At 48.4% G+C, this 12,291-nt stretch overlaps 1 protein-coding gene across 1 annotated transcript; it reads left to right on the top strand.

Moving 5' to 3' along the window:
• Positions 1–7,763: 7,763 nt before the first annotated feature.
• Cebpe (CCAAT enhancer binding protein epsilon) lies at positions 7,764–10,723 on the top strand. Its single transcript, XM_048444831.3, has 2 exons — positions 7,764–9,618; positions 10,217–10,723. The coding sequence occupies exons 1-2, from the start codon at positions 9,109–9,111 to the stop codon at positions 10,550–10,552; spliced, it is 846 nt and encodes a 281-aa protein (XP_048300788.1). The 5' UTR covers positions 7,764–9,108; the 3' UTR covers positions 10,553–10,723.
• The last annotated feature ends 1,568 nt before the right edge of the window (positions 10,724–12,291 follow it).

Genomic DNA, 12,291 nt, shown 5'->3' with positions numbered 1-12,291 from the left:
GTGTCCAAAGGCGTCACCGTTTTTGTGGGAATAACAAGTTTATCCCTGAATTTTGCAAGCCATCACACAGATTCCAAATAATCTTTGTCTCCTGAAGAGTATTCAGATAGGTAGTGGCATATGCCTTTAGCACGCCTTTAGTCCCAGCACTCAGGAAGCAGAGGCAGACAGATTTCTGAGTTCAAGGCCAGCCTGGTCTACATAGTGAGTTCTGGGCCAGCCAAGTGCTGCATAGTGAAACCCTGTCTCAAAAAATAAAATAGTGCTCAGACATGTCAATCTTCCCATCCTTTTATCGTTTTGTTTTGTTTGGGTCTTTTTAGTTTGCTGTTGTTTGAGGGTTTTTAGATGCATTTGCTTTGTGTCTGTATGTTCCCTGTATGTGTGTCTGTATGTTGCCTGTATGTGTGTCTGTATGTTCCCTGTATGTGTGTCTGTATGTCGCCTGTATGTGTGTGTGTGCACCGTGTACATCCCTGGTGGTCACAGAATTCAGAAGAGGGCATTGAGTCCCCTGGAACTGAAGTTACAGATGATTGTAAGCCACCATGGGTGGACTAGGAATCAATCCCAGGTCCTCTACAAGAACAATACTCTTTTTTTTAAAGTTTTTTTTTGTTTTTCATATATATATATATACATATATATATATAATGTATACAATATTCTGTCTGTGTGTATGCCTGCAGGCCAGAAGAGGTCACCAGACCCCATTACAGATGGTTGTGAGCCACCATGTGGTTGCTGGGAATTGAACTCAGGACCTTTGGAAGGACAGGCAGTGCTCTTAACCTCTGAGCCATCTCTCCAGCCCCAAGAACAGCAATACTCTTAACCAGATCTCCAGCCTCTTTTTATTTTTGAGACGGGGTCTCACTGCATAGCCATGGCCAACCTATAACTCTCTCTGTAGACCAGTCTGCCTTCAAATACACAGAGATCTGCCTGCCTCTGCCTCCCAAGTTGTGGGAAGAAAGGCGTGTGCCACCACATCCAGCTAATTCGTTTGTTTTTTGAGAAAGAGTCTGACTCTGTACTTAGACTCACCTCAAACTCATAGCAGTCCTCCTGCCTCAACCTTTCCCATCCTGAGTATGATGTGATTACAAGTGTCATACATGCTCATCCTTAATTTTCACTCAGGAAATATGGTCATTGTGTTTAGTAGTTTTATGTCAACTTGACACAAGCTAAAGTCACCTGAGGGGGGGAAACCTCAGTTTAAAAAATGCTTGCATAAGATGGAGTTTAAACACGCCTATAGGGGGTCTTTTTAGCTAGTGATTGACGGGTGGTGCCGTGCCTGGGCTGGTGGTTCTAGGTTCTGTAAGAAAGCAGGCTGAGCAAACCATCAGGAGCAAGTCAGTAAGCAGCAGCCCTCCATGGTCTCTGCATCAGCTCCTGCCTCCATGTTCCTGCTCTGTTGGAGCTTCTGTCCCGACTTCCTTCAATGGTAGACTAAGATATGTAAGTGTAAACCAGATAGCACCTTTCCTCTGGAACTACTTTTAGTCATGGTGTTTCATCACAGCAGGAGAAGCCCTAACGAATACAGTCATCATCACAGAAAAGATTAAAAAGAAGTATCTCAGCCTATTCTCAAAGAGCAAAATGGGCTAGGGATGTAGCCCAGTTGGTAAAATGCTTGCCGAGTTTGCATGATGCCCTGGGTTCAATCCCCAGTACCACCACAGAAAAAAAGGAAGGACGGAAGGAGGGAGGGAGGGAAACAGAAGGAAGGAAGGAGGGAGGGAGGGAAGGAAGGAAGAAAGGAACGCATGGTGACATACACATAAAATACAAATAAATCTTACAGAGGTGGGATGGGGGATGAAAACCTTTAATCCCGATACTTAAGAGGCAGAGGCAGGCAGATCTCTGAGTTCGAGGCCAGCCTGGACTACAGAGTCCAGCACAGCCAGTGCTCTGTTATGCAGAGAAATTCTGTCTTGGAAGACAAAACAAAGCAAAACAACAACAACAAAAAGTATGCCAGGGAGAAGAAGCCAAGAATGAATATGGACTTCATGGGCCGTCTCTCTGTCCATCCCCTGCAGATGAAGACCACCTCCCCATGGGGCGCCCAGTCTGGACTGGCAGGGTCTGGCAAAAGTATTTCTAGAGCCTGTGCACTCCCTAGTGCTTCTGTGCTCAAAATGCCAGTTTGAAAAAATGAAATTAAAAAGGTTGTCAAAGGTGGGCAATGGTGGTGGCACTCACCTTTAATCACAACACTTGGGAGGCTGAGGCAGACAGATCTTTGTGAATATGAGGCCAGCCTGGTCTCTAGAGCGAGTTTCAGGACAGCCAGGGCTACACAGAGAAACCCCTGTCTCCAGAAAAAGAAATAAGGTGGTTGAGCTGATTATAAGCATGTTGGCACATGCTTACAATCCCACTTGAAAGAGAGAAGCAGAGGATCATTGAATTCCAAGTCATTTTCAGCTACATAGTGAATTTGGGGTCAGCCTAGGCTACATGAGAACCTATTTTTTTTTAATATTTATTTATTTATTATGTATACAATATTCTTTCTGTGTGTATGCCTGAAGGTCAGAAGAGGACACCAGACCTCATTACAGATGTGTGAGCCACCATGTGGTTGCTGGGAATTGAACTCAGGACCTTTGGAAGAGCAGGCAATGCTCTTAACCGCAGAGCTATCTCTCCAGCCCGAGAACCTATTTTTTAATAAAAGTAAACCAAGAGCAAGTGAGAAGGCTCCATTGGTAAAGGTGCTCGCCACCAAGTCCGACAACTGGAGTTTACTCCCTGAGACTCATGCGGCAGAAGGAGAGAACTGCGTCCCATGGCTGTCCTCTGAATTAATGTGGGACAGGAGAGATGCCACAGTGGCGAAAAGCACTTGCTCTTACAGAGAATCGAGGTTCAGTTCCAGCACCCGCGTGCTCAACCATCCCTAACTTCAGTTCCGAGGGATCAGAGCCCCTCTTCTGACCTTCATGGGCACTAGCAAACACATGGTGAACATGCAAACATGCAGACAAAACACCTACACACATACGATTAAATTGAAAAGAATCAAAAAAGAAAAGGTAATTCCCACCTAACAAGAGAGAAGTCATTCCTGTTATTGAAAACCTAGCCAGCCACCCGGAGCTAGTGAAGTCATGGATCTTGGAGGAGAACCTACGACCACCACCTTACTAAACCAGCATAATCCCTAACTACATTCTAAACATTTGTCTCCCTACACCTCACTCCCCATCGAGGAAACTTCTCTTTATAAGACATTACAGAAAACCACCAACAGTCAAAACGAGGACTTTTGGAGCCCACTTCCAACTGATACATCTACAACTTAATTCCTGCACCTAAGACTCAGGGATCATTGTTTTGTTTTGTGAGTTCGAGGCCAGCCTGATCTACAAGAGCTAGTTCCAGGACAACTAGGAATACACAGAGAAAATCTACCTCAAAAAATAACCAAAGAAGGCTGGAGAGATGGCTCATTGGTTAAGAACCCTGGCTGTTCTTCCAGAGGTCCTGAGTTCAATTCCCAGCAACTACATGATGGTTCACAACCATCTGTAATAAGATCTGGTGCCCTCTTCTGACCTGCAGATGTACATGCAGACAGAACACTGTATACATAATAAATAAATAAATAAATAAATAAATAAATAAATAAATCTAAAAATAAATAACCAAAGAAAGGTGGCGGGGTGGCGGTGAGGCTCTTTATCCCCCAGTGTGGTACCTACCCTCTCAGCTCATTATCCTCACAGTCACAGGAGGCACTGAGCACACTGGCATACCACAGACCTCTTCTAGATGGTGCCCTGGGGTCAGGCAATACCAAATGTATGCCTGTTCCACAAGGAAATGTGACTTACGTGTTGTCTGCCTGACATTAACCTGATATGTGTGGTTTCAGGAACTCAATAAAACCTCATTATGTTAATGATAGTGCTTTGAGTTGTGACAATAGCTTGAGATCATACATTAACTTCTTTCAACAATGCCTTAAATTTCATTTGAACAAAGTATTTAAGATCTGCTTTGTAAAATAAAACAGTAACCAGACATGATAGAACATGCCTTTCATCCCAGCACTTGGGAGACAAAAGTGTATCTCTGTGAGTTCAAGATCAGTCTGGCCTACATAGTAAGTTCCAGGCCAGCAAGGGCTGTGTAGAGAGACAAACAAAAACAAACAAAAAATAAATAAATAAAAGCTTAAAGTCTTAAATTTAAATTAAAATATTTATAAAAATACTATTAAAAATTTTAAAGAGAGCACTGGATGTTCTTAATGGACAGAGGTTTGTTTCTCAGCACCCACTTGCCAACTCACAAGCCTCTGTAACTTCAGTTCTTAGGAAGCCATGGCCCTCCTCTGGCCTTCCACAGGCACTGCATACTGAAAGTTCACAGACACACATGCAGGCAGAACATCCATACACATAAAATAAAATGAAAGACAAAGGGGAGATGAAAGCAAACGTTTAAAACACAATAAACCGGGCAGTGGTGACGCACGGCTTATTTCGTTTTAAACCCAGCACTAGGGAGACAGAGGCAGGCGGATCTCTGTGAGTTTGAGGCCAGCCTGGTCTACAGAGTGAGTTCCAGGTCAATCAGAGCTATTACACAGAGAAACCCTGTCTCAACAAACAAACAAACAAAAAACAAAAGAAAAAGAAAGAGAGAGAGAGAGAGAGAGAGAGAGAGAGAGAGAGAGAAAGAAAGAGAAAGAAAGAAAGAAAAATAAAATAAATAAATGTAACTGGGCAATGGTGGAACATGCCTTTAATCCTGGCACTCAGGAGGCATAAGTGGGCAGATCTCTGTGTAGTGTCATTTAATTTGTATTTTAATAAAAAATAAAATAAAACTTGCTTGAAGATCAGAGAGTAAAATAGACACACTGGTCAGTTTTACAGACCAGGCAATAGTAACACACACCTTTAATCCCAGGAGCCACACTAGTTGCCATAGAAACCAGGCAGTACGTGCCGTTAATCTCAACCCTAGAGAAGATTATAAAATAGAAGACAGCTCTCACACACATTCTCATTCTGAGATTCCTGGAGGCAGGATCGCCATTTTCAGACTGAGGTCGAGATAAGAGCCAATGACAGGCTGTTTTGCTTTTCTGACCCTCAGATTGAACCCCAATTTCTATCTGAGTTCTTATTAATTGTGCTTCATCTCTGTTAGTTCTAGGCTAGCCTGTTCTACAGAGTGAGCTCCAAGACAGCTAAGGCTACATAGAAAAACCCTATCTTAACCTTCCCCCCCCCAATAATAATAAATTAATGTTAAAGAAGTACAAATTTATTTGGTTTTGTTATTGTTATTGCTTTGGTTTTTTGAGATAGGGTTTTCTCTCTACGTAGCCTGGACTGGCCTGAAACTCACTATGTAAACCCGGCTGGCCTTAAATACATTGAGATCCTCCTGCTTCTGCCTCTCCAAGTGCTAGAATTAGAAGCATGCACCACCACACCCTCATGGGTTTCTGCTATTTAAAACCCAGATTTTTAAAATGCTTGTCAGTGTAACCTCCAAGACAACAGGAGTGTGAGCTCTAGGGACAGGCATAAAAGCAGTAAAGAGGTCAGGAAAAGGGAAAGAGACAGCGCTCACTGGGCCGATTGCCAAGTTTGAACAATCTCATGAGGCAGGCATCACTATTGCCATTTTGCAGTATGATTGGTAGCTTAGCCAGGGTCAGAGAGCTGTTAAGTGACAGATTTGAGCTCATTTTCCGCTTAGACTTCATAATTATGCTTAGCCACTGGCCTGTCACAATTCACTGAGATAATATACACCCATTGTTTTAGTTAATGCACACAGTAGCAACTGCAGTAGCAACAGGGAAAAAAAAACCGATCCCGCTGAAGCCCCCCTCCCTAAGGACCTCCCAGTGTTTAGGTAGCACTGCCTATCTACCTCGCTCCCTCCTTTCCCAACCCCCTCTCCTGCTTCCCTATCTAGGCCCCTAGTGCTTATGCCTTAGTTACTAGGAAACGCTCATATCAGCCTGCAGGCAGCGCCAGCTGAACAGTCCAGACACCTGCATCTTCACCGGGACACAAGCTCCAGGACACAGCTTCCTCATTTCCTCCTGGCTTTATCTGTACCCCTCCCTCAGGGAATTCACTGCTTCCGTGGAGCTCTCCCCTTCTCACCTACTCCAGGCAGCCAGCTTGGCGGAAGAAGATTCCCTGAGTCACACGGCAACACTACTCCATCCCTCCGTCCCGGGGCCATTTCAAGAACAAGCCTGTAGCCCTTTCAGAGATCCACAAGCGGACCTCTGGTGTTTGTGTAGCCTCTCCACTTTATTTTCCTTGTCGACAAAATTAGAATAAAAATACTATTTTGCCTCCTCTCCTCAGCTCACAGCAAAATGGGCAGCATAAAAAAGCGCATATTTCACCAGACAGGGGTGGCGCATGCCTTTAATCCCAGCACTCAGGACGCAGAGGCAGGAGGATCTCTATGAGTTCGAGGCCAGCCTGGTCTACAAGAGCTAGTTCCAGGACAGGCTCCAAAGCTACAGAGAAACCCTGTCTTGAAAAAAAAAAAAACAAAAAAAGAAAAGAAAGAAAGAAAGAAAGAAAGAGAAAGAAAGAAAGAAAAAGAAAGACTGCGTGTTTCATCGGTTGAAACAAAGCACTAATTTATCAGATGACACAAGACCCACCCATTATCCTTATTCCTGGCACCAATCCCCTAACCTTCCCACACTATCAGTAACCTGACTGAAACCCCAATCCTAAACTTCCTTTTCCTGCTTCCCAAACCTGAGCTTTCAGGGCTGGTGGCAGGGCTGAAAAAGGCTGCCCCCTGCTGTCCACCTGTTTCCAGACCATTGCAGTACCGACAGTATAGAATTTAGAAAGCAATAGCGTCATCTAGTGGCCAATAGCGACGGGTCACCAAACTGAAATCTCTTAGCTTTGGTACCTTTTCGGCAGGAACCTGTACAATAAAGAGCAGAAATTGCCCCACCTCTTCCGGTGCTCTGCGTCTAGGATATGGGTTACCCTCCCCCTGATTGGCCAGGGCTTTTGGAGGAAACATATTTGATCATATTTCAGGCTGCACTCAGAGCATGTGGGGCAAATTGTTACATTGGAGTGGATGGGATGGAGGGTTCTATCAAGGATATAGTGTCTGACTTATAGACAAGTTACACTTGCAGTTTGATTTTAGGGTTCAATGACAGATGTATGCTATGCAAGCTTACCCCTGCTGTGGCCCCTCACAGTTACCTGGTCCTTGGAATATCAACTTAGAAAATGTTCTGGTTCTTAGGGCTGGAGAGATGGCTCAGTGGTTAAGAGCACTAACTAATCTTCCAGAGGACTTGAGTTTGGCTCCAAGCATCTATATTGGGTGCCTCACACTGCCTGTAATTTCAGCTCCAGGATATTTAATATGTCTGGCTTCCTTTCTGATATCTTCTGGGCACCTGGAAGTGTGCACATATTCATACATGCATGCACGCACATGCGCGTGCGCACACACACACACACACACACACACACACACCTACAATTTAAAATAAAAGTAGTCATTAAAATTCTGTCCCTCTCCCCAGAGCATCTGCTAGTAATAAAAGAGTCAGGAGGGTATAATGACACACCTGTCAACTCAGCCCTAGGGAAGCTAAAGCAGGAAGATAGAAAGTTCAAGGCCAGCCTAGGCAAACAGGGAGCCTCAGCCTAAAAAAGGGAAAAGTAACACATTTCTCATTTCTGTGTATTCTTTTCTTGCTGCTAGCCTTAGAGCCCTGCCTGAAGCTTGAATAAAAGCCCGACCACAGCAGATGCTTCTGGCTGCAGGGCACAAGGCAATCCCAAAGGGAAAAGAAAAACCAAGTTTGGGGATCAGTAGATCAGCAAGAGGTGCAGCCACGGGCTTCTCCTATGACCCAGAAACAGCCCCAGGAGGATGTGAGGACTCAAGAGAAGACTTCTCAAATTTACAAGAGGAAGTGGACCCGAGAGACACACACTAGAGGTCAGAAAAGAGTTGTGCAGAAGGAAAGCCAGCAAGGGGCGCGCCAGTGAGCTCCAGAGCCTGCACACACCCCAGAGCACAGGAAGTAGGGGGCAGAGCCTCCAGTCACTGTGGGGTGGGGTCAGCCTGAGCCTCTTTCAGTGAAGGTGAAGCAGCTGGAGCCTCCAGCAGATCCTGTCTGTTGGTTCTGGGGCATCAGCCTGCCTGGGCCCGAGGTACAGGGCTCATGTCTTGACCAGAAACCTCAGCTATGTCCAGGCAGCATGTGGCAGGCTGCTAGAGGAAGCCAGGATGGGAAACACGTACATAAGTCCTGTACAAAGTCCCAGCCAAAGACCTTACTAAAGCAGCACTCTAGAGGCAAAGGCAGGCAGAAATCTGTGAGTTCAAGGCCAGCCTGATCTACGTAGTGAGACCGTATCTCAAAACTAACAAATGAGTGTACCTGTCCTAGGGTCAGGGGTGACTTGGTCCTGAACTTATTAATACTTTCCAAACCCCTCAAACAATGATGGCCAGGAGAATACTGCGGGAGGTGGGGCTACACAAGGAACTGAGTTACCCCAGGGTAGGTGGAGTTCAGGACTGGGGGGGACAGGGAGGAAGATGTGTCAAGGGAGGAGTTTAGATGAAGTTGGCCTTGGAGGAATGCTTTCTCTGTTGGCTGTGGCTTGGTGTCTTACTCTACACAGATCTCTTTGGAAGAAGATTCAGAGGAGCTACCCTGGACAAGGGCTTGGAATCCCTTGGGCTCACAGGACAAGAGGGGACATTTTCCCAAACAACAACTTCTGGACTTTGGCTGGGGCCTCGCCAAAGAGCGCCCTAACTGCTAAGCACCCCTCCCTCTGGGGTGTGCCCTGCCCCTCCCTGACTCACACTAAGGAGAGAGGGGAAAAGGGAAGCAAGGAGAAGCACTGTCTACAGAAGGAAAAGGAAGCAGTGGAGGAGGAGAAAAGCCACGTAGGAGTGGGTGACAGAAAAGCCCAGAGAGGTCAGACCTAGGGCAACGCTAGGGTCGGGGGAAGATCAAGAGAGGACAGGGTGAGCATCCCACGGAGTGCCCCAGCGCAGAACCCAGGGGCGGGGAGCCAAGGGGGCGGGCCGGCTATGTCCCACGGGACCTACTATGAGTGTGAGCCTCGGGGTGGCCAGCAGCCACTCGAGTTCTCAGGGGGTCGAGCTGGGCCTGGGGAGCTGGGGGACATGTGTGAGCATGAGGCCTCCATCGACCTCTCTGCCTACATCGAGTCTGGGGAAGAACAGCTACTTTCTGACCTCTTTGCCATGAAGCCGGCGCCGGAAGCCCGAAGCCTTAAGGGCCCAGGAACCCCTTCGTTCCCCCACTACCTGCCAGCTGACCCTCGGTCATTTGCTTATCCCTCACATACGTTTGGCCCAGATAGGAAGGCTTTGGGGCCTGGCATTTACGGTAACCCAGGGAGCTACGACCCCAGGGCTGTGGCCGTCAAGGAGGAGCCTCGTGGGCCAGAGGGCAGCCGAGGCACCAGCCGAGGTGGCTACAATCCCCTTCAGTACCAAGTGGCACACTGTGGGCAGACAGCGGTGCACCTTCCCCCGAGCCTGGCAGCACCTGGCCAGCCCCTACGCGTCCTCAAGGTAAGACCAAGACAGCTCTCCTTCTTTCCACCGCGGGCTGGAGCTAGGTGGTTGGAATGAGGGGACTCTGACTTGGGGCTTACCTAAGAAGTCTGCGTTTGGGGCTCCTCTGTGAAAACTCCCCACCTTAAGGCCTTCTTTCCCCCACTCTTGTGAATTCGCTTCTGCATACTCCACTGTGTCCTGAAGACCTTGTGGGAGCTGCTCTGCGCTGATCTCGGCCTGGACCCGCTTCCCTGCTGTCGGTCCACTCCACCCCTTGTCTTGTTTCTCCACTGTCCGCTTCTGGAAGAGGAAATGCTGCTGCTTGTAGAACTGTAGAACAGGAGACTTACAACAGACAAACCGGGGGAAAGTGTCCTCAGAGAGTATGAGAGAGAGAGAGCAGGAAAGAAAGCTTTGGGCTCCGTTCAGGACCATGTGCATCTGGGCTGTCGTCTTTCACAGGGTCAGGGTGATGAATGGGAGATGGGAGCTGCCTGGGAGCCTGTATTCCTTGGAAGCCCCAAGTATGCGCTTGCTGCTAGGATTCCTGCTCAGCCTCTTCTCTGCCTCTTGGTGGACACTCACTTCTCTGTCCCTCTGACTTACCCTCCAGGCCCCTGTGGCTGCTGCTGCCCCTCCCTGCAGCCCCCTTCTCAAGGCGCCCTCCCCAGCTGGGCCCTCACACAAGGGCAAGAAGGCAGTGAACAAAGACAGCCTCGAGTACCGATTGCGGCGGGAACGCAACAACATAGCAGTGCGCAAGAGCCGGGACAAGGCCAAGAGGCGCATTATGGAGACACAGCAGAAGGTGCTGGAGTACATGGCTGAAAATGAGCGTCTGCGCAACCGTGTGGAGCAGCTCACCCAGGAGCTAGACACCCTTCGGAACCTCTTCCGCCAGATCCCTGAGGCCGCCAGCCTTATCAAGGGCGTGGGGGGCTGCAGCTGAGCCTACCTGGCAGACTGTGGACACCAAACCCTGTCGACCCCCTCCCTCCTAGGTCCCCAGAGTCCTGAATAGGTCAAGCCTAAAACAGGGATCATGGACAATGGCAGCCAGTAGCTGGGAAGGTCGGGACCTTAATGATTCTGTGGCTGAATAAACTACACTGTGGCTTGATGCTGGAGCTGTTCACTGGGTCTGGGGCCTGGGCCTGGTGGGACAGCTGTGTGACACTCGTGGAATACCCCCAGGTCGGGGCATACATGTGGCTAGGTCCACATATTCTTGTCCCCATGTCCAAATGCTGCCCACATCTCTCCGTCACACCCTCCAGCCAAGCTGCAGGCCGGTTACTTCTTTTCTGACACTTCACCTCCGTGTCCTTCCACCCACTTGGGCCTTTGTAAGTTGAACGCATGCTTGGTACCAGCACTGTGCATGCCAGGGCCTGGAGCAGTCTCTGCATACTGTCTTTAAAGAATTCTGGGGTTCACGATGATTCCAACACTACACAGCTCCGGTGCCGAGCCCACTGACCCTGGGCATACTCTCTTACTTTAAGGCCTGGAGCTCTTTCCTACGTGACTTCCTGACGGCTCTGCCATACTCGCGGTCCCTTAGCTCTTGCCCCAGCACTCCATCTCTTTTGTCTTGTTCCACAGCCCTGCTCCTCTTTCTCTCATCCCCTAGAGCACTGGCTCCCTAACACGGGGAGAAATCAGTTAATATGTGAAACCCCACTTTCAGGGGTTTTCAACCCCCTCATCGAACTGCAGCCCAGGAAGCAAAACTGTACAATAATTGAGTCTCGGTTTGCATCTCTGATGGATTGGTTGTCTGACCCTGGGCCAATCCCCTCTCCTCCCAGTGCCTCGGTTTCCTCATCTGCACAGGAGGAACCTCAGTACCTACCCCGTGTGCTATTTTCACAGGGAAATGGGCTTAGACACATGGTGAGCGTGACTCTTTGTTCCGGCTCCATTTTTGCTAGAAACAGAAAGATGTCAGACCTCCTCTAAACTTCTCTTTTTGCAGGTGAGGAGCCTGGGGCCTCAGAGCAAGGAGGAGACCCCCTAGAATCACAGAACTGCGTAGAGGCAGAATCAAAAATAGCTCCGTGAAATCACAGATCTCAAGAGGTTCTAGGAGAGACCTCAAGAGATCATCTGTGTGAGCTTTGCCCTCAAACAAGCCAGATAGTGGGAGCCACATCTTGTAGATAAAGCAGGGAGGGCCAAAGGGGATAAGAGCTCACTCAGTCCTTTGCCGCCGCAAAGTGATGCTTGTCTTTCCTCTCACATCCTCCCCTCAGGGCAAAACAGCACACAGAGGCACTGTCAAAAGAGAATTCTGAGGGCTGGGATGGGACAGAGTTGGCAGAGTGCTTGTCTAATATCCACAAGACCATGAGCACCGCAAAAAGAGTAGCAGTGAATTGTCTCACCATGATGGAGACTAGACAGGATGAGAGCTGCGGCAGGGGGATGGACATGGTACACACGGATCATCACAGATCTGGTTCCCTTTCCACGTCAGACTCAGTGGTCCAAGCTATCAGACACCCCAGACATCAGTGTGCACCAGGCTAATCTTGGCCAAAACTCTTCCCACTTCTGTCTCGGCACCCTCTCTTCTCCCTGTGTCCTCGGGCCCTCAGCCAAGTTCTGATTAGGGAGGACAGACTTGAACCTTTGGGTGGAGGGTCTGATGGGTGCTGCTTGGGTAGGAGGTGAAGGAGGCTGTCT

This window comes from Myodes glareolus, chromosome 12, assembly GCF_982192425.1.
Source record: "Myodes glareolus chromosome 12, mMyoGla1.1, whole genome shotgun sequence".
NCBI classification, from domain to species: Eukaryota; Metazoa; Chordata; class Mammalia; order Rodentia; family Cricetidae; genus Myodes; species Myodes glareolus.
This window is presented reverse-complemented; position numbering and strand designations above follow the sequence as displayed.

Bases quoted from the DNA above. Each gene is read 5' to 3' on its own strand.
- Cebpe (XM_048444831.3), top strand. From the start codon at position 9,109: ATGTCCCACGGGACCTACTATGAGTGTGAGCCTCGGGGTGGCCAGCAG. The intron at 9,619-10,216 runs GTAAGACCAAGA...CTTACCCTCCAG, and splicing joins AGCCCCTACGCGTCCTCAAG to GCCCCTGTGGCTGCTGCTGC.